Here is a 21913-nt window from a genome sequence, read left to right on the forward strand (position 1 = left end):
TGTTAATTAGTATTATAGATGGTGAGAGAACCTCTATCATGGTGTTAATTAGTATTATAGATGGTGAGAGAACCTCTATCATGGTGTTAATTAGTATTATAGATGGTGAGAGAACCTCTATCATGTTGTTAATTAGTATTATAGATAAATGGTGAGAGAACCTCTATCATGGTGTTAATTAGTATTATAGATGGTGAGAGAACCTCTATCATGTTGTTAATTAGTATTATAGATAAATGGTGAGAGAACCTCTATCATGGTGTTAATTAGTATTATAGATAAATGGTGAGAGAACCTCTATCATGGTGTTAATTAGTATTATAGATGGTGAGAGAACCTCTATCATGGTGTTAATTAGTATTATAGATGGTGAGAGAACCTCTATCATGTTGTTAATTAGTATTATAGATGGTGAGAGAACCTCTATCATGGTGTTAATTAGTATTATAGATGGTGATAGAACCTCTATCATGGTGTTAATTAGTATTATAGATAAATGGTGAGATAACCTCTATCATGTTGTTAATTAGTATTATAGATGGTGATAGAACCTCTATCATGGTGTTAATTAGTATTATAGATGGTGATAGAACCTCTATCATGGTGTTAATTAGTATTATAGATAAATGGTGAGAGAACCTCTATCATGGTGTTAATTAGTATTATAGATGGTGAGAGAACCTCTATCATGGTGTTAATTAGTATTATAGATGGTGAGAGAACCTCTATCATGGTGTTAATTAGTATTATAGATGGTGAGAGAACCTCTATCATGGTGTTAATTAGTATTATAGATGGTGAGAGAACCTCTATCATGGTGTTAATTAGTATTATAGATGGTGATAGAAACCTCTATCATGTTGTTAATTAGTATTATAGATGGTGAGAGAACCTCTATCATGGTGTTAATTAGTATTATAGATGGTGAGAGAACCTCTATCATGTTGTTAATTAGTATTATAGATAAATGGTGATAGAACCTCTATCATGGTGTTAATTAGTATTATAGATGGTGAGAGAACCTCTATCATGTTGTTATTAGTATTATAGAATGGTGAGAGAACCTCTATCATGGTGTTAATTAGTATTATAGATGGTGATAGAACCTCTATCATGGTGTTAATTAGTATTATAGATAGATGGTGAGAGAACCTCTATCATGGTGTTAATTAGTATTATAGATGGTGAGAGAACCTCTATCATGGTGTTAATTAGTATTATAGATAAATGGTGAGAGAACCTCTATCATGGTGTTAATTAGTATTATAGATAAATGGTGAGAGAACCTCTATCATGTTGTTAATTAGTATTATAGATGGTGAGAGAACCTCTATCATGGTGTTAATTAGTATTATAGATGGTGAGAGAACCTCTATCATGGTGTTAATTAGTATTATAGATAAATGGTGAGAGAACCTCTATCATGTTGTTAATTAGTATTATAGATGGTGAGAGAACCTCTATCATGGTGTTAATTAGTATTATAGATGGTGAGAGAACCTCTATCATGTTGTTAATTAGTATTATAGATAAATGGTGAGAGAACCTCTATCATGGTGTTAATTAGTATTATAGATAAATGGTGAGAGAACCTCTATCATGTTGTTAATTAGTATTATAGATGGTGAGAGAACCTCTATCATGGTGTTAATTAGTATTATAGATGGTGAGAGAACCTCTATCATGGTGTTAATTAGTATTATAGATAATGGTGAGAGAACCTCTATCATGGTGTTAATTAGTATTATAGATGGTGAGAGAACCTCTATCATGTTGTTAATTAGTATTATAGATGGTGATAGAACCTCTATCATGGTGTTAATTAGTATTATAGATGGTGAGAGAACCTCTATCATGGTGTTAATTAGTATTATAGATGGTGAGAGAACCTCTATCATGGTGTTAATTAGTATTATAGATGGTGAGAGACCCTCTATCATGGTGTTAATTAGTATTATAGATAAATGGTGAGAGAACCTCTATCATGGTGTTAATTAGTATTATAGATGGTGAGAGAACCTCTATCATGGTGTTAATTAGTATTATAGATGGTGAGAGAACCTCTATCATGGTGTTAATTAGTATTATAGAATGGTGAGAGAACCTCTATCATGGTGTTAATTAGTATTATAGATGGTGAGAGAACCTCTATCATGGTGTTAATTAGTATTATAGATGGTGAGAGAACCTCTATCATGGTGTTAATTAGTATTATAGATGGTGAGAGAACCTCTATCATGGTGTTAATTAGTATTATAGATGGTGAGAGAACCTCTATCATGGTGTTAATTAGTATTATAGATAAATGGTGAGAGAACCTCTATCATGGTGTTAATTAGTATTATAGAATGGTGAGAGAACCTCTATCATGGTGTTAATTAGTATTATAGATGGTGAGAGAACCTCTATCATGGTGTTAATTAGTATTATAGATGTGAGAGAACCTCTATCATGGTGTTAATAGTATTATAGATGGTGAGAGAACCTCTATCATGGTGTTAATTAGTATTATAGATGGTGAGAGAACCTCTATCATGGTGTTAATTAGTATTATAGATGGTGAGAGAACCTCTATCATGGTGTTAATTAGTATTATAGATAAAGGTGAGAGAACCTCTATCATGGTGTTAATTAGTATTATAGATGGTGAGAGAACCTCTATCATGGTGTTAATTAGTATTATAGATGGTGAGAGAACCTCTATCATGGTGTTAATTAGTATTATAGATGGTGATAGAACCTCTATCATGGTGTTAATTAGTATTATAGATGGTGAGAGAACCTCTATCATGGTGTTAATTAGTATTATAGAATGGTGAGAGAACCTCTATCATGGTGTTAATTAGTATTATAGATAAATGGTGAGAGAACCTCTATCATGGTGTTAATTAGTATTATAGATGGTGAGAGAACCTCTATCATGGTGTTAATTAGTATTATAGATAAATGGTGAGAGAACCTCTATCATGGTGTTAATTAGTATTATAGATGGTGAGAGAACCTCTATCATGGTGTTAATTAGTATTATAGATGGTGAGAACCTCTATCATGGTGTTAATTAGTATTATAGATGGTGAGAGAACCTCTATCATGTTGTTAATTAGTATTATAGATAAATGGTGAGAGAACCTCTATCATGGTGTTAATTAGTATTATAGATGGTGAGAGAACCTCTATCATGTTGTTAATTAGTATTATAGAATGGTGAGAGAACCTCTATCATGGTGTTAATTAGTATTATAGATGGTGAGAGAACCTCTATCATGTTGTTAATTAGTATTATAGATGGTGATAGAACCTCTATCATGGTGTTAATTAGTATTATAGATGGTGAGAGAACCTCTATCATGGTGTTAATTAGTATTATAGATGGTGAGAGAACCTCTATCATGGTGTTAATTAGTATTATAGATAAATGGTGAGAGAACCTCTATCATGGTGTTAATTAGTATTATAGATGGTGAGAGAACCTCTATCATGGTGTTAATTAGTATTATAGATGGTGAGAGAACCTCTATCATGGTGTTAATTAGTATTATAGATGGTGATAGAACCTCTATCATGGTGTTAATTAGTATTATAGATGGTGAGAGAACCTCTATCATGGTGTTAATTAGTATTATAGATAAATGGTGAGAGAACCTCTATCATGGTGTTAATTAGTATTATAGATAAATGGTGAGAGAACCTCTATCATGGTGTTAATTAGTATTATAGATGGTGAGAGAACCTCTATCATGGTGTTAATTAGTATTATAGATGGTGAGAGAACCTCTATCATGGTGTTAATTAGTATTATAGATAAATGGTGAGAGAACCTCTATCATGGTGTTAATTAGTATTATAGATGGTGAGAGAACCTCTATCATGGTGTTAATTAGTATTATAGATAAATGGTGAGAGAACCTCTATCATGGTGTTAATTAGTATTATAGATGGTGATAGAACCTCTATCATGGTGTTAATTAGTATTATAGATGGTGAGAGAACCTCTATCATGGTGTTAATTAGTATTATAGATGGTGAGAGAACCTCTATCATGTTGTTAATTAGTATTATAGATGGTGAGAGAACCTCTATCATGGTGTTAATTAGTATTATAGATAAATGGTGAGAGAACCTCTATCATGGTGTTAATTAGTATTATAGATGGTGAGAGAACCTCTATCATGGTGTTAATTAGTATTATAGATGGTGAGAGAACCTCTATCATGGTGTTAATTAGTATTATAGATGGTGATAGAACCTCTATCATGGTGTTAATTAGTATTATAGATAAATGGTGAGAGAACCTCTATCATGGTGTTAATTAGTATTATAGATGGTGAGAGAACCTCTATCATGGTGTTAATTAGTATTATAGATGGTGAGAGAACCTCTATCATGGTGTTAATTAGTATTATAGATGGTGAGAGAACCTCTATCATGGTGTTAATTAGTATTATAGATAAATGGTGAGAGAACCTCTATCATGGTGTTAATTAGTATTATAGATGGTGAGAGAACCTCTATCATGGTGTTAATTAGTATTATAGATGGTGAGAGAACCTCTATCATGGTGTTAATTAGTATTATAGATGGTGAGAGAACCTCTATCATGGTGTTAATTAGTATTATAGATGGTGAGAGAACCTCTATCATGGTGTTAATTAGTATTATAGATAAATGGTGAGAGAACCTCTATCATGGTGTTAATTAGTATTATAGATGGTGAGATAACCTCTATCATGGTGTTAATTAGTATTATAGATGGTGAGAGAACCTCTATCATGGTGTTAATTAGTATTATAGATGGTGAGAGAACCTCTATCATGGTGTTAATTAGTATTATAGATAAATGGTGATAGAACCTCTATCATGGTGTTAATTAGTATTATAGATAAATGGTGAGAGAACCTCTATCATGGTGTTAATTAGTATTATAGATAATTAATTCTCCCCTCTCCCCATCCCATCCCCCTCCCCTCCCCCTCCCCCTCCCTCTCCCCATCCCCTCCCCCTCCCTCTCCCCCATCCCTCCCTCCCCTCTCCTCCCACTCCCTCTCCCTGTCTCCCCTCCCCCCTCCCCCTCCCTCTCCCCATCCCCTCCCCCTCCCTCTCCCCCATCCCTCCCTCCCCCTCCCCCCCCCTCTCCATCCCTCCCTCCCCCTCCACCATCCCTCTCCCCCCTCCCTCCCTCTCTCCCCCCTCCCTCCCTCCCCCTCCCCCCTGCCCCTCCACCCCTCCCTCCCTCCCATCTCCCCCTCCCCCCTCCCCTCTCCCCTCCCTCTCCCCTCCCCCCTCCCTCTAGTGTGTACCAGTGCCCAGGGTCGTTATGCCCAGAAGCTGCTTAACGACCTGATGGAGAATTACTCCAGTGCTCTGAGACCAGTGGAGGACACAGACAAGACCCTGAACGTCACGCTGCAGATCACCCTGTCTCAGATTAAAGATATGGTGAGGACTCAGTATAGACCACCACCACCCAGTCTGTCTCAGATTAAAGATATGGTGAGGACTCAGTATAGACCACCACCACCCAGTCTGTCTCAGATTAAAGATATGGTGAGGACTCAGTATAGACCACCACCCAGTCTGTCTCAGATCAACGATATGGTGAGGACTCAGTATAGACCACCACCACCCAGTCTGTCTCAGATTAAAGATATGGTGAGGACTCAGTATAGACCACCACCACCCAGTCTGTCTCAGATCAACGATATGGTGAGGACTCAGTATAGACCACCACCACCCAGTCTGTCTCAGATCAAAGATATGGTGAGGACTCAGTATAGACCACCACCCAGTCTGTCTCAGATCAACGATATGGTGAGGACTCAGTATAGACCACCACCACCCAGTCTGTCTCAGATTAAAGATATGGTGAGGACTCAGTATAGACCACCACCCAGTCTGTCTCAGATTAAAGATATGGTGAGGACTCAGTATAGACCACCACCACCCAGTCTGTCTCAGATTAAAGATATGGTGAGGACTCAGTATAGACCACCACCCAGTCTGTCTCAGATTAAAGATATGGTGAGGACTCAGTATAGACCACCACCACCCAGTCTGTCTCAGATTAAAGATATGGTGAGGACTCAGTATAGACCACCACCCAGTCTGTCTCAGATTAAAGATATGGTGAGGACTCAGTATAGACCACCACCACCCAGTCTGTCTCAGATTAAAGATATGGTGAGGACTCAGTATAGACCACCACCACCCAGTCTGTCTCAGATTAAAGATATGGTGAGGACTCAGTATAGACCACCACCCAGTCTGTCTCAGATTAAAGATATGGTGAGGACTCAGTATACACCACCACCACCCAGTCTGTCTCAGATTAAAGATATGGTGAGGACTCAGTATAGACCACCACCACCCAGTCTGTCTCAGATTAAAGATATGGTGAGGACTCAGTATAGACCACCACCCAGTCTGTCTCAGATTAAAGATATGGTGAGGACTCAGTATAGACCACCACCACCCAGTCTGTCTCAGATTAAAGATATGGTGAGGACTCAGTATAGACCACCACCACCCAGTCTGTCTCAGATTAAAGATATGGTGAGGACTCAGTATAGACCACCACCACCCAGTCTGTCTCAGATTAAAGATATGGTGAGGACTCAGTATAGACCACCACCCAGTCTGTCTCAGATCAACGATATGGTGAGGACTCAGTATAGACCACCACCACCCAGTCTGTCTCAGATCAACGATATGGTGAGGACTCAGTATAGACCACCACCCAGTCTGTCTCAGATTAAAGATATGGTGAGGACTCAGTATAGACCACCAACACCCAGTCTGTCTCAGATTAAAGATATGGTGAGGACTCAGTATAGACCACCACCCAGTCTGTCTCAGATTAAAGATATGGTGAGGACTCAGTATAGACCACCACCACCCAGTCTGTCTCAGATCAAAGATATGGTGAGGACTCAGTATAGACCCTCCAACCCTGTTCCCGCTGTACTGCAGGGCTCTCCAACCCTGTTCCCGCTGTACTGCAGGGCTCTCCATCCCTGTTCCCGCTGTACTGCAGGGCCCTCCAACCCTGTTCCCGCTGTACTGCAGGGCTCTCCAACCCTGTTCCCGCTGTACTGCAGGGCCCTCCAACCCTGTTCCCGCTGTACTGCAGGGCCCTCCAACCCTGTTCCTGCTGTACTGCATCTGTGTAATATGTGCAGTGTATTTTTAATGTCTCTAGGTGGCAGCAGTGGATTGTAATGTAGAGACACTGGAGGTCAGGTTTCATCTGTCCTTATCATACGTACGTGTGTGTGTGTGTGTTGTGTGTGTGTGTGTGTGTGTGTGTGTGTGTGTGTGTGTGTGTGTGTGTGTGTGTGTGTGTGTGCAGGACGAGAGGAACCAGGTGCTGACTACCTACCTGTGGATCCGTCAGACGTGGTTTGATGCGTACCTGAGGTGGGACAAGGAGGAATACGACGGTCTGGAGGTTATCCGCATCCCCAGCAACCTGGTCTGGAGACCTGACATAGTGCTTTATAACAAGTCAGTCTGGATCTCTCTCTCCTCTCTCTCTCTCTCTCTGTCTGGAGACCTGACATAGTGCTTTATAACAAGTCAGTCTGGATCTCTCTCTCTCTCTGTGGAGACCTGACATAGTGCTTTATAACAAGTCAGTCTGGATCTCTCTCTCCTCTCTCTGTGTCTGGAGACCTGACATAGTGCTTTATAACAAGTCAGTCTGGATCTCTCTCTCCTCTCACTCTCTCTGTCTGGAGACCTGACATAGTGCTTTATAACAAGTCAGTCTGGATCTCTCTCTCTGTGGAGACCTGACATAGTGCTTTATAACAAGTCAGTCTGGATCTCTCTCTCCTCTCTCTGTGTCTGGAGACCTGACATAGTGCTTTATAACAAGTCAGTCTGGATCTCTCTCTCTCTCTGTCTGGAGACCTGACATAGTGCTTTATAACAAGTCAGTCTGGATCTCTCTCTGTGTGGAGACCTGACATAGTGCTTTATAACAAGTCAGTCTAGATCTCTCTCTCTCTCTGTGGAGACTTGACATAGTGCTTTATAACAAGTCAGTCTGGATCTCTCTCTCTCTCTGTGGAGACCTGACATAGTGCTTTATAACAAGTCAGTCTGGATCTCTCTCTGTCTGGAGACCTGACATAGTGCTTTATAACAAGTCAGTCTGGATCTCTCTCTGTCTGGAGACCTGACATAGTGCTTTATAACAAGTCAGTCTGGATCTCTCTCTCTCTCTGTCTGGAGACCTGACATAGTGCTTTATAACAAGTCCATCTGTATCTCTCTCTCTCTCTGTCTGGAGACCTGACATAGTGCTTTATAACAAGTCAGTCTGGATCTCTCTCTCTCTCTGTCTGGAGACCTGACAGTGCTTTATAACAAGTCAGTATGGATCTCTCTCTGTCTGGAGACCTGACATAGTGCTTTATAACAAGTCAGTCTGGATCTCTCTCTCTCTCTCTGGAGACCTGACATAGTGCTTTATAACAAGTCAGTCTGGATCTCTCCTCTCTCTGTCTCTCTGTGGAGACCTGACATAGTGCTTTATAACAAGTCAGTCTGGATCTCTCACTCTCTCTCTCTCTGTCTGGAGACCTGACATAGTGCTTTATAACAAGTCAGTCTGGATCTCTCTCTGTCTGGAGACCTGACATAGTGCTTTATAACAAGTCAGTCTGGATCTATCTCTCTCTCTCTGGAGACCTGACATAGTGCTTTATAACAAGTCAGTCTGGATCTCTCTCTCTCTCTCTGTGGAGACCTGACATAGTGCTTTATAACAAGTCAGTCTGGATCTCACTCTCTCTCTGTCTGGAGACCTGACATAGTGCGTTATAACAAGTCAGTCTGGATCTCTCCTCTCTCTGTCTCTCTGTGGAGACCTGACATAGTGCTTTATAACAAGTCAGTCTGGATCTCTCTCTCTCTCTCTCTGTTTGGAGACCTGACATAGTGCTTTATAACAAGTCAGTCTGGATCTCTCTCTCTCTGTGTGGAGACCTGATATAGTGCTTTATAACAAGTCAGTCTGGATCTCTCTCTCTCTGTCTGGAGACCTGACATAGTGCTTTATAACAAGTCAGTCTGGATCTCTCTCTCTCTCTCTCTCTCTCTCTGTGTGGAGACCTGACATAGTGCTTTATAACAAGTCAGTCTGTCTCTCTCTCTCTCTCTGTGTCTCTATGTACCTCTCTATATACCTCTCTATGTACCTCTCTATGTACCTCTCTATGTACCTCTCTATGTACCTCTCTATATACCTCTCTATGTACCTCTCTATATACCTCTCTATGTACCTCTCTATATACCTCTCTATATACCTCTCTATGTGTCTGTGTGTCTGTGTGTGTCTGTGTGTGTCTGTGTCTGTGTGTGTGTGTGTGTGTGTCTGTGTGTGTCTGTGTGTGTCTGTGTCTGTGTGTGTGTCTGTGTGTGTCTGTGTGTGTCTGTGTGTGTCTGTGTGTGTGTGTGTGTGTGTGTGTCTGTGTGTGTCTGTGTGTGTGTGTGTGTGTGTGTGTGTGTGTGTGTGTCTGTGTGTGTGTGTGTGTGTCTGTGTGTGTGTGTGTGTGTGTGTGTGTGTGTGTGTCTGTGTGTGTGTGTGTGTGTGTGTGTGTGTGTGTGTGTGTGTGTAGGGCTGATGAGGAAGCGTCTGGTCCAGCAGAGACCAACGTGGTGCTGCGTTATAATGGAGAGATAACCTGGGACATGCCGGCCATCACCAAGAGCTCCTGCGTCGTGGACGTGTCCTACTTCCCCTTCGACTGGCAGTGGTGTAACCTCACTTTTGGTTCCTGGACATATAACGGCAACCAGGTACACACAGTATACACACACACACACACAGTATACACACACACACACACAGTATACACACACACACACACAGTATATACACACACACACACACACAGTATATACACACACACACACACAGTATATACACACACACACACACACAGTATATACACACACACACACACACAGTATATACACACACACACACACAGTGTATACACACACACACACACAGTATATACACACACACACACACACAGTATATACACACACACACACACACACAGTATATACACACACACACACACACACAGTATATACACACACACAGAGACACACACACACACACACACACACACACAGTATATACACACACACACACACAGTATATACACACACACACACACACACAGTGTATACACACACACACACAGTATATACACACACACACACACAGTATATACACACACACACACACACAGTATATACACACACACACACACACACAGTATATACACACACACACACACAGTATATACACACACACACACACACACAGTATATACACACACACACACACACACAGTATATACACACACACACACACAGTATATACACACACACACACACACAGTATATACACACACACACACACACAGTATATACACACACACACACACACACACACAGTATATACACACACACACACACACACACACACACACACACACACACACACACACACACAGTATATACACACACACACAGTATATACACACACACACACACACACAGTATATACACACACACACACACACACACACACACACACACACACACACACACACACACACACACACACACACACAGTATATACACACACACACACACACACAGTATATACACACACACACACACACAGTATATACACACACAGACACACACACACACACACACACACACACACACACACACACACACACACACACACACACACACACAGTATATACACACACACACACACACACACACACACACACACACACACACACACACACACACACACACACACACACACACACACACACACAGAGACACACACACACACACACACACACACAGTATATAGACACACACACACACACACACACACAGTATATACACACACACACACACACACACACACACACACACACACACAGTATATACACACACACACACACAGTATATACACACACACACACACACACACACACACAGTATATACACACACACACACACACACACACACACACACACACACACACACACACACACACACACACACACACACACAGTATATACACACACACACACACACACACACACACAGTATATACACACACACACACACACACACACACACACACACACACACACACACACACACACACACACACACACAGTATATACACACACACACACACACACACAGTATATACACACACACACACACACAGTATATACACACACACACACACACACACACACACACACACACACACACACACACACACACACACACACACACAGTATATACACACACACACACACACACACACACACACACACACACACACACACACACACACACAGACACACACACACACACACACACACACACACACACACACACACACAGAGAGACACACACACACACACACACACAGTATATACACACACACACACACACACACACAGTATATACACACACACACACACAGTATATACACACACACACACACACACACACACACACACACACACACAGTATATACACACACACACACACAGTATATACACACACACACACACACACACACACACACACACACACACACACACAGTATATACACACACACACACACACACACACACACACACACACACACACACACACACACACAGTATATACACACACACACACACACACACACACACAGTATATACACACACACACACACACACACACACACACACACACACACACACACACACACACACACAGTATATACACACACACACACAGTATATACACACACACAGTATATACACACACACACACAGTATATACACACACACACACACACACACACACACAGTATATACACACACACACACACACACACACACACACACACACACACACACACACACACACACAGTATATACACACACACACAGTATATACACACACACACACACACACAGTATATACACACACACACACACACACAGTATATATACACACACACACACACACAGTATATATACACACACACACACACACAGTATATACACACACACACACACACAGTATATACACACACACACACACACACACACACACACACACACACACACACACACAGAGACACACACACACACACACACACACACACACACACACACACACACACACACACACACACACACAGACACACAGAGACACACAGACACATGTGTGTGTGTATACTGTGTGTGTGTGTGTGTGTGTGTGTGTGTGTATATACTGTGTGTGTGTGTGTATATACTGTGTGTGTGTGTGTGTGTGTGTGTGTGTATATACTGTGTGTGTGTGTGTGTGTGTGTGTGTGTGTGTGTGTGTGTGTGTGTGTGTGTGTATACACTGTGTGTGTGTGTGTGTGTGTGTGTGTGTGTATATACTGTGTGTGTGTGTGTGTATATACTGTGTGTGTGTGTATATACTGTGTGTGTGTGTGTGTGTGTATATACTGTGTGTGTGTGTGTGTGTGTGTGTGTATACTGTGTGTGTGTGTGTGTGTGTATATACTGTGTGTGTGTGTGTATATACTGTGTGTGTGTGTATATACTGTGTGTGTGTGTGTGTGTGTGTGTGTGTGTGTGTGTGTGTGTGTGTGTGTGTGTGTGTGTATATACTGTGTGTGTGTGTGAGTGTGAGTGTGTGTGTGTGTGTGTGTGTGTGTGTACTGTAAGTGTGTATACTGTGTTTCCATGGGGATGGACAGTGTGTATACTGTGTTTCCATGGGGATGGACGGTGTGTATACTGTGTTTCCATGGGGATGGACGGTGTGTATACTGTGTTTCCATGGGGATGGACGGTGTGTATACTGTGTTTCCATGGGGATGGACGGTGTGTATCCTGTGTTTCCATGGGGATGGACGGTGTGTATACTGTGTTTCCATGGGGATGGACGGTGTGTATCCTGTGTTTCCATGGGGATGGACGGTGTGTATCCTGTGTCCCCAGGTGGACGTCGCCATGGGGATGGACAGCGGGGACCTGTCGGACTTCGTGGAGAACGTGGAGTGGGAGTGTCACGGCATGCCGGCGGTCCGTAATGTCATCATGTACGGCTGCTGCTCCGACCCGTATCCTGACATCACCTACACGCTCCACCTGAAGAGACGCTCTCTCTTCTACATCTTCAATCTGCTGCTGCCCTGCTTCCTCATCTCCTTCCTGGGTACTGTCATCACTAGCATCTTCAATCTGCTGCTGCCCTGCTTCCTCATCTCCTTCCTGGGTACTGTTATCACTAGCATCTTCAATCTGCTGCTGCCCTGCTTCCTCATCTCCTTCCTGGGTACTGTCATCACTAGCATCTTCAATCTGCTGCTGCCCTGCTTCCTCATCTCCTTCCTGGGTACTGTTATCACTAGCATCTTCAATCTGCTGCTGCCCTGCTTTCCTCATCTCCTTCCTGGGTACTGTTATCACTAGCATCTTCAATCTGCTGCTGCCCTGCTTCCTCATCTCCTTCCTGGGTACTGTCATCACTAGCATCTTCAATCTGCTGCTGCCCTGCTTCCTCATCTCCTTCCTGGGTACTGTTATCACTAGCATCTTCAATCTGCTGCTGCCCTGCTTCCTCATCTCCTTCCTGGGTACTGTCATCACTAGCATCTTCAATCTGCTGCTGCCCTGCTTCCTCATCTCCTTCCTGGGTACTGTTATCACTAGCATCTTCAATCTGCTGCTGCCCTGCTTCCTCATCTCCTTCCTGGGTACTGTCATCACTAGCATCTTCAATCTGCTGCTGCCCTGCTTCCTCATCTCCTTCCTGGGTACTGTCATCACTAGCATCTTCAATCTGCTGCTGCCCTGCTTCCTCATCTCCTTCCTGGGTACTGTCATCACTAGCATCTTCAATCTGCTGCTGCCCTGCTTCCTCATCTCCTTCCTGGGTACTGTCATCACTAGCATCTTCAATCTGCTGCTGCCCTGCTTCCTCATCTCCTTCCTGGGTACTGTCATCACTAGCATCTTCAATCTGCTGCTGCCCTGCTTCCTCATCTCCTTCCTGGGTACTGTTATCACTAGCATCTTCAATCTGCTGCTGCCCTGCTTCCTCATCTCCTTCCTGGGTACTGTTATCACTAGCATCTTCAATCTGCTGCTGCCCTGCTTCCTCATCTCCTTCCTGGGTACTGTCATCACTAGCATCTTCAATCTGCTGCTGCCCTGCTTCCTCATCTCCTTCCTGGGTACTGTCATCACTAGCATCTTCAATCTGCTGCTGCCCTGCTTCCTCATCTCCTTCCTGGGTACTGTCATCACTAGCATCTTCAATCTGCTGCTGCCCTGCTTCCTCATCTCCTTCCTGGGTACTGTTATCACTAGCATCTTCAATCTGCTGCTGCCCTGCTTCCTCATCTCCTTCCTGGGTACTGTCATCACTAGCATCTTCAATCTGCTGCTGCCCTGCTTCCTCATCTCCTTCCTGGGTACTGTTATCACTAGCATCTTCAATCTGCTGCTGCCCTGCTTCCTCATCTCCTTCCTGGGTACTGTCATCACTAGCATCTTCAATCTGCTGCTGCCCTGCTTCCTCATCTCCTTCCTGGGTACTGTTATCACTAGCATCTTCAATCTGCTGCTGCCCTGCTTCCTCATCTCCTTCCTGGGTACTGTCATCACTAGCATCTTCAATCTGCTGCTGCCCTGCTTCCTCATCTCCTTCCTGGGTACTGTTATCACTAGCATCTTCAATCTGCTGCTGCCCTGCTTCCTCATCTCCTTCCTGGGTACTGTCATCACTAGCATCTTCAATCTGCTGCTGCCCTGCTTCCTCATCTCCTTCCTGGGTACTGTTATCACTAGCATCTTCAATCTGCTGCTGCCCTGCTTCCTCATCTCCTTCCTGGGTACTGTCATCACTAGCATCTTCAATCTGCTGCTGCCCTGCTTCCTCATCTCCTTCCTGGGTACTGTTATCACTAGCATCATTATCAACATCATTATTATTATTATGGTTATTGTTGGTATTATTATTATTATTGGTATTATTATTGTTGTTATTGTCATTGTGTTGTTGTTATTATTATTATTATTATTATTATTATTGTTATTGTTATTATTGTTTATTATTATTGTTATTATTATTATTGTTATTATTATTATTGTTTATTATTATTGTTATTATTATTATTGTTATTATTATTATTGGTATTATTATTGTTACTATTGTCATTGTATTGTTGTTATTATTACTATTATTGTTGTTGTTATTGTTATTATTGTTTATTATTATTGTTATTATTATTGTTATTGTATTGTTGTTATTATTATTATTATTGGTATTATTATTATTATTATTGTTGTTGTTATTATTGTTTATTATTATTGTTATTGTATTGTTGTTATTATTATTGATGTTATTATTGTTTATTATTATTGTTATTATTATTATTGTTATTGTTATTATTATTATTGTCATTGTATTGTTGTTATTATTATTGTTGTTAATATTATTATTGTCATTGTATTGTTATTATTATTATTATTGTTGTTAAGTTGTTAGTATTAGTAGTTGTAGTAGTAGTAGTTGTATTTGCATTAGTAGTAGTATTATTAGTTGTATTGGTATTAGTAGTAGTATTAATAGTAATAGTTGTATTGGTAGTAGCCGTAGTAGTAGTAGTATTAGTAGTAATAGCTGTATTGGTATTAGTAGTATTAGTAGTAATGGTTGTATTGGTATTAGTAGTAGTATTGGTAGTAGTAGTAGTATTAGTAGTAGTAGTAGTTGTATTGGTATTAGTTGTAGTATTAGTAGTTGTATTGGTATTGGTAGTAGTAGTAGTATTAGTAGTTGTATTGGTAGTAGCAGTAGTAGTAGTAGTATTAGTAGTAATAGCTGTATTGGTATTAGTAGTATTAGTAGTAATGGTTGTATTGGTATTAGTAGTAGTAGTAGTAGTAGTAGTATTAGTTGTAATCGTTGTATTGGTATTAGTAGTATTAGTAGTAATGGTTGTATTGGTATTAGTAGTAGTATTAGTAGTTGTATTGGTATTAGTAGTATTAATAGTAATAGTTGTATTGGTAGTAGCAGTAGTAGTAGTAGTATTAGTAGTAATAGCTGTATTGGTATTAGTAGTATTAGTAGTAATGGTTGTATTGGTATTAGTAGTAGTATTAGTAGTTGTATTGGTAGTAGTAGTTGTTTTGGTATGTATTGCTGGTAGTAATACTATTAGTAGTAGTATTATTAGTAGTATTAGTAGTTGTATTGGTATTGGTAGTAGTAGTTGTTTTGGTATGTATTGGTGGTAGTAATAGTATAAGTAGCAGTAGCATTCACTTACTGTGGACACTAGATGGCGAGATATACATTAAAAGCCATAATACTAAATCTACAGACAACTCCAAATCTACAGACAACTAAATCTACAGACAACTCTCTATGGTACGTTCATGGTGCTAAAGCAGGCTTTGGGGCGATTAGACCCCTCTATCCGTCTCTATGGTACCTTCATGGTGCTAAAGCAGGCTTTGGGGCGATTAGACCCCTCTATCCGTCTCTATGGTACCTTCATGGTGCTAAAGCAGGCTTTGGGGCGATTTAGACCCCTCTATCCATCTCTATGGTACCTTCATGGTGCTAAAGCAGGCTTTGGGGCGATTTAGACCCCTCTATCCGTCTCTATGGTACGTTCATGGTGCTAAAGCAGGCTTTGGGGCGATTTAGACCCCTCTATCCGTCTCTATGGTACGTTCATGGTGCTAAAACAGGCTTTGGGGCGATTAGACCCCTCTATCCATCTCTATGGTACGTTCATGGTGCTAAAGCAGGCTTTGGGGCGATTTAGACCCCTCTATCCATCTCTATGGTACGTTCATGGTGCTAAAGCAGGCTTTGGGGCGATTTAGACCCCTCTATCCATCTCTATGGTACGTTCATGGTGCTAAAGCAGACTTTGGGGCGATTTAGACCCCTCTATCCGTCTCTATGGTACCTTCATGGTGCTAAAGCAGCTTTGGGGCGATTAGACCCCTCTATCCGTCTCTATGGTACGTTCATGGTGCTAAAACAGGCTTTGGGGCGATTAGACCCCTCTATCCATCTCTATGGTATGTTCATGGTGCTAAAGCAGGCTTTGGGGCGATTTAGACCCCTCTATCCGTCTCTATGGTACGTTCATGGTGCTAAAGCAGGCTTTGGGGCGATTTAGACCCCTCTATCCATCTCTATGGTACGTTCATGGTGCTAAAGCAGACTTTGGGGCGATTTAGACCCCTCTATCCGTCTCTATGGTACGTTCATGGTGCTAAAGCAGACTTAGGGGCGATTAGACCCCTCTATCCAGCTCTATGGTACGTTCATGGTGCTAAAACAGGCTTTGCTTTAGACCCCTCTATCCATCTCTATGGTACGTTCATGGTGCTAAAGCAGGCTTTGGGGCGATTTAGACCCCTCTATCCATCTCTATGGTACGTTCATGGTGCTAAAGCAGACTTTGGGGCGATTTAGACCCCTCTATCCGTCTCTATGGTACGTTCATGGTGCTAAAGCAGACTCTGGGGCGATTTAGACCCCTCTATCCATCTCTATGGTACGTTCATGGTGCTAAAACAGGCTTTGGGACGATTAGACCCCTCTATCCATCTCTATGGTACCTTCATGGTGCTAAAGCAGGCTTTGGGGCGATTAGACCCCTCTATCCATCTCTATGGTACGTTCATGGTGCTAAAGCAGGCTTTGGAGCGATTAGACCCCTCTATCCATCTCTATGGTACGGTCATGGTCCTAAAGCAGGCTTTGCTTTAGACCCCTCTATCCATCTCTATGGTACCTTCATGGTGCTAAATCAGGCTTTGGAGCGATTAGACCCCTCTATCCATCTCTATGGTACGGTCATGGTCCTAAAGCAGGCTTTGCTTTAGACCCCTCTATCCATCTCTATGGTACGTTCATGGTGTTAAAACAGGCTTTGGGACGATTAGACCCCTCTATCCGTCTCTATGGTACGTTCATGGTGCTAAAGCAGACTTTGGGACGATTAGACCCCTCTATCCGTCTCTATGGTACGTTCATGGTGCTAAAACAGACTTTGGGGCGATTTAGACCCCTCTATCCATCTCTATGGTACGTTCATGGTGCTAAAACAGGCTTTGGGACGATTAGACCCCTCTATCCGTCTCTATGGTACGTTCATGGTGCTAAAGCAGGCTTTGGGACGATTAGACCCCTCTATCCGTCTCTATGGTACGTTCATGGTGCTAAAACAGGCTTTGGGACGATTTAGACCCCTCTATCCGTCTCTATGGTACGTTCATGGTGCTAAAACAGGCTTTGGGACGATTTAGACCCCTCTATCCGTCTCTATGGTACGTTCATGGTGCTAAAACAGGCTTTGGGACGATTAGACCCCTCTATCCGTCTCTATGGTACGTTCATGGTGCTAAAGCAGGCTTTGGGGCGATTAGACCCCTCTATCCATCTCTATGGTACGTTCATGGTGCTAAAGCAGGCTTTGGGGCGATTAGACCCCTCTATCCGTCTCTATGGTAGAGTATGTGGCTAAAGCAGGCTTTGGGACGATTAGACCCCTCTATCCGTCTCTATGGTAGAGTATGTGGCTAAAGCAGGCTTTGGGACGATTAGACCCCTCTATCCGTCTCTATGGTAGAGTATGTGGCTAAAGCAGGCTTTGGGGCGATTAGACCCCTCTATCCGTCTCTATGGTACGTTCATGGTGCTAAAGCAGGCTTAGGGGCGATTAGACCCCTCTATCCGTCTCTATGGTACATTCATGGTGCTAAAGCAGGCTTTGGGACGATTAGACCCCTCTATCCATCTCTATGGTACCTTCATGGTGCTAAAGCAGGCTTTGGGGCGATTTAGACCCCTCTATCCGTCTCTATGGCGACTGTTGTTTGTATTGTTCTAGCTCCGGCGTGGTTTGTGCGTTGTTGTTGTTTGTTTTGTTGTTATTATTACATTGTTTATTGTTGTTGTTGTTGTTTACATTCATATCATTGGTCATATTATTTATCGTTGTTGTTGTTGTTTGTGTTGTTGTTCTAGCCCCTCTGGGTTTCTACCTGCCCGCTGACTCAGGAGAGAAGGTTTCTCTGGGCGTGACTGTTCTGCTGGCCCTCACTGTCTTCCAGCTAATGGTGGCGGAGAGCATGCCCCCTTCAGAGAGTGTCCCCTATATAGGTGAGAGCATGCCCCCTTCAGAGAGTGTTCCCTATATAGGTAATAGCATGCCCCCTTCAGAGAGTGTTCCCTATATAGGTAATAGCATGCCCCCTTCAGAGAGTGTTCCCTATATAGGTAATAGCATGCCCCCTTCAGAGAGTGTCCCCTATATAGGTGAGAGCATGCCCCCTTCAGAGAGTGTCCCCTATATAGGTGAGAGCATGCCCCCTTCAGAGAGTGTTCCCTATATAGGTAATAGCATGCCCCCTTCAGAGAGTGTTCCCTATATAGGTGAGAGCATGCCCCCTTCAGAGAGTGTCCCTTATATAGGTGAGAGCATGCCCCCTTCAGAGAGTGTCCCCTATATAGGTGAGAGCATGCCCCCTTCAGAGAGTGTCCCCTATATAGGTGAGAGCATGCCCCCTTCAGAGAGTGTCCCCTATATAGGTGAGAGCATGCCCCCTTCAGAGAGTGTCCCCTATATAGGTGAGAGCATGCCCCCTTCAGAGAGTGTCCCCTATATAGGTGAGAGCATGCCACCTTCAGAAAGTGTGCCCTATATAGGTGAGAGCATGCCCCCTTCAGAGAGTGTCCCTTATATAGGTGAGAGCATGCCCCCTTCAGAGAGTGTCCCCTATATAGGTGAGAGCATGCCCCCTTCAGAGAGTGTCCCCTATATAGGTGAGAGCATGCCCCCTTCAGAGAGTGTCCCCTATATAGGTGAGAGCAAGCCCCCTTCAGAGAGTGTCCCCTATATAGGTGAGAGCATGCCCCCTTCAGAGAGTGTCCCTTATATAGGTGAGAGCATGCCCCCTTCAGAGAGTGTCCCTTATATAGGTGAGAGCATGCCCCCTTCAGAGAGTGTCCCCTATATAGGTGAGAGCATGCCCCCTTCAGAGAGTGTCCCTTATATAGGTGAGAGCATTCCCCCTTCAGAGAGTGTCCCCTATATAGGTGAGAGCATGCCCCCTTCAGAGAGTGTCCCCTATATAGGTAATAGCATGCCCCCTTCAGAGAGTGTCCCCTATATAGGTGAGAGCATGCCCCCTTCAGAGAGTGTCCCTTATATAGGTGAGAGCATGCCCCCTTCAGAGAGTGTCCCCTATATAGGTGAGAGCATGCCCCCTTCAGAGAGTGTCCCCTATATAGGTGAGAGCATGCCCCCTTCAGAGAGTGTTCCCTATATAGGTAATAGCATGCCCCCTTCAGAGAGTGTCCCCTATATAGGTGAGAGCATGCCCCCTTCAGAGAGTGTCCCCTATATAGGTGAGAGCATGCCCCCTTCAGAGAGTGTCCCCTATATAGGTGAGAGCATGCCCCCTTCAGAGAGTGTCCCCTATATAGGTAATAGCATGCCCCCTTCAGAGAGTGTTCCCTATATAGGTGAGAGCATGCCCCCTTCAGAGAGTGTCCCCTATATAGGTGAGAGCATGCCCCCTTCAGAGAGTGTCCCCTATATAGGTAATAGCATGCCCCCTTCAGAGAGTGTTCCCTATATAGGTAATAGCATGCCCCCTTCAGAGAGTGTTCCCTATATAGGTAATAGCATGTCCCCTTCAGAGAGTGTCCCCTATATAGGTAATAGCATGCCCCCTTCAGAGAGTGTCCCCTATATAGGTGAGAGCATGCCCCCTTCAGAGAGTGTTCCCTATATAGGTGAGAGCATGCCCCCTTCAGAGAGTGTCCCCTATATAGGTAATAGCATGCCCCCTTCAGAGAGTGTCCCCTATATAGGTAAGAGCATGCCCCCTTCAGAGAGTGTTCCCTATATAGGTGAGAGCATGCCCCCTTCAGAGAGTGTCCCCTATATAGGTGAGAGCATGCCCCCTTCAGAGAGTGTCCCCTATATAGGTAATAGCATGCCCCCTTCAGAGAGTGTTCCCTATATAGGTGAGAGCATGCCCCCTTCAGAGAGTGTCCCTTATATAGGTGAGAGCATGCCCCCTTCAGAGAGTGTTCCCTATATAGGTGAGAGCATGCCCCCTTCAGAGAGTGTTCCCTATATAGGTGAGAGCATGCCCCCTTCAGAGAGTGTCCCCTATATAGGTGAGAGCATGCCCCCTTCAGAGAGTGTCCCCTATATAGGTGAGAGCATGCCCCCTTCAGAGAGTGTCCCCTATATAGGTGAGAGCATGCCCCCTTCAGAGAGTGTCCCCTATATAGGTGAGAGCATTCCCCTTCAGAGAGTGTTCCCTATATAGGTAATAGCATGCCCCCTTCAGAGAGTGTTCCCTATATAGGGAATAGCATGCCCCCTTCAGAGAGTGTTCCCTATATAGGTGATGATATGATGCCCCCTTCAGAGAGTGTTCCCTATATAGGGGATAGTATGATGCCCCCTTCAGAGAGTGTTCCCTATATAGGGGATAGTGTGATGCCTCAGAGAGTATACTAACTACGTGTGTGTGTGTGTGTGTGTGTGTGTGTGTGTGTGTGTGTGTGTGTGTGTGTGTGTGTGTGTGTGTGTGTGTGTGTGTGTGTGTGTGTGTGTGTGTGTTCCAGGGAAGTACTACATAGCGACGATGACGATGATCACAGCCTCTACATCTCTGACCATCTTCATCATGAACATCCATTTCTGTGGTGCAGAGGCCAAGCCTGTTCCTCACTGGGCCAAGGTAGGGCAAAGCCTGTTCCTCACTGGGCCAAGGTAGGGCCAAGCCTGTTCCTCACTGG

General features: G+C 43.2%; 1 protein-coding gene across 1 annotated transcript in view; it reads left to right on the plus strand.

The window, feature by feature from the left end:
- LOC106591271 (neuronal acetylcholine receptor subunit alpha-9-I) overlaps positions 1 to 21913 on the plus strand; it is a 31628-nt gene that overhangs the window by 7400 nt on the left and 2315 nt on the right. The window contains 6 exon segments of the mRNA XM_082978308.1: positions 5291 to 5436; positions 7346 to 7500; positions 9621 to 9801; positions 13057 to 13273; positions 19121 to 19255; positions 21740 to 21855. Coding sequence (XP_082834434.1) covers positions 5291 to 5436; positions 7346 to 7500; positions 9621 to 9801; positions 13057 to 13273; positions 19121 to 19255; positions 21740 to 21855 — 950 coding nt within the window.

Source organism: Salmo salar, chromosome 08 (genome assembly GCF_965601325.2).
Source record: "Salmo salar chromosome 08, fSalSal1, whole genome shotgun sequence".
Classification (NCBI taxonomy): domain Eukaryota; kingdom Metazoa; phylum Chordata; class Actinopteri; order Salmoniformes; family Salmonidae; genus Salmo; species Salmo salar.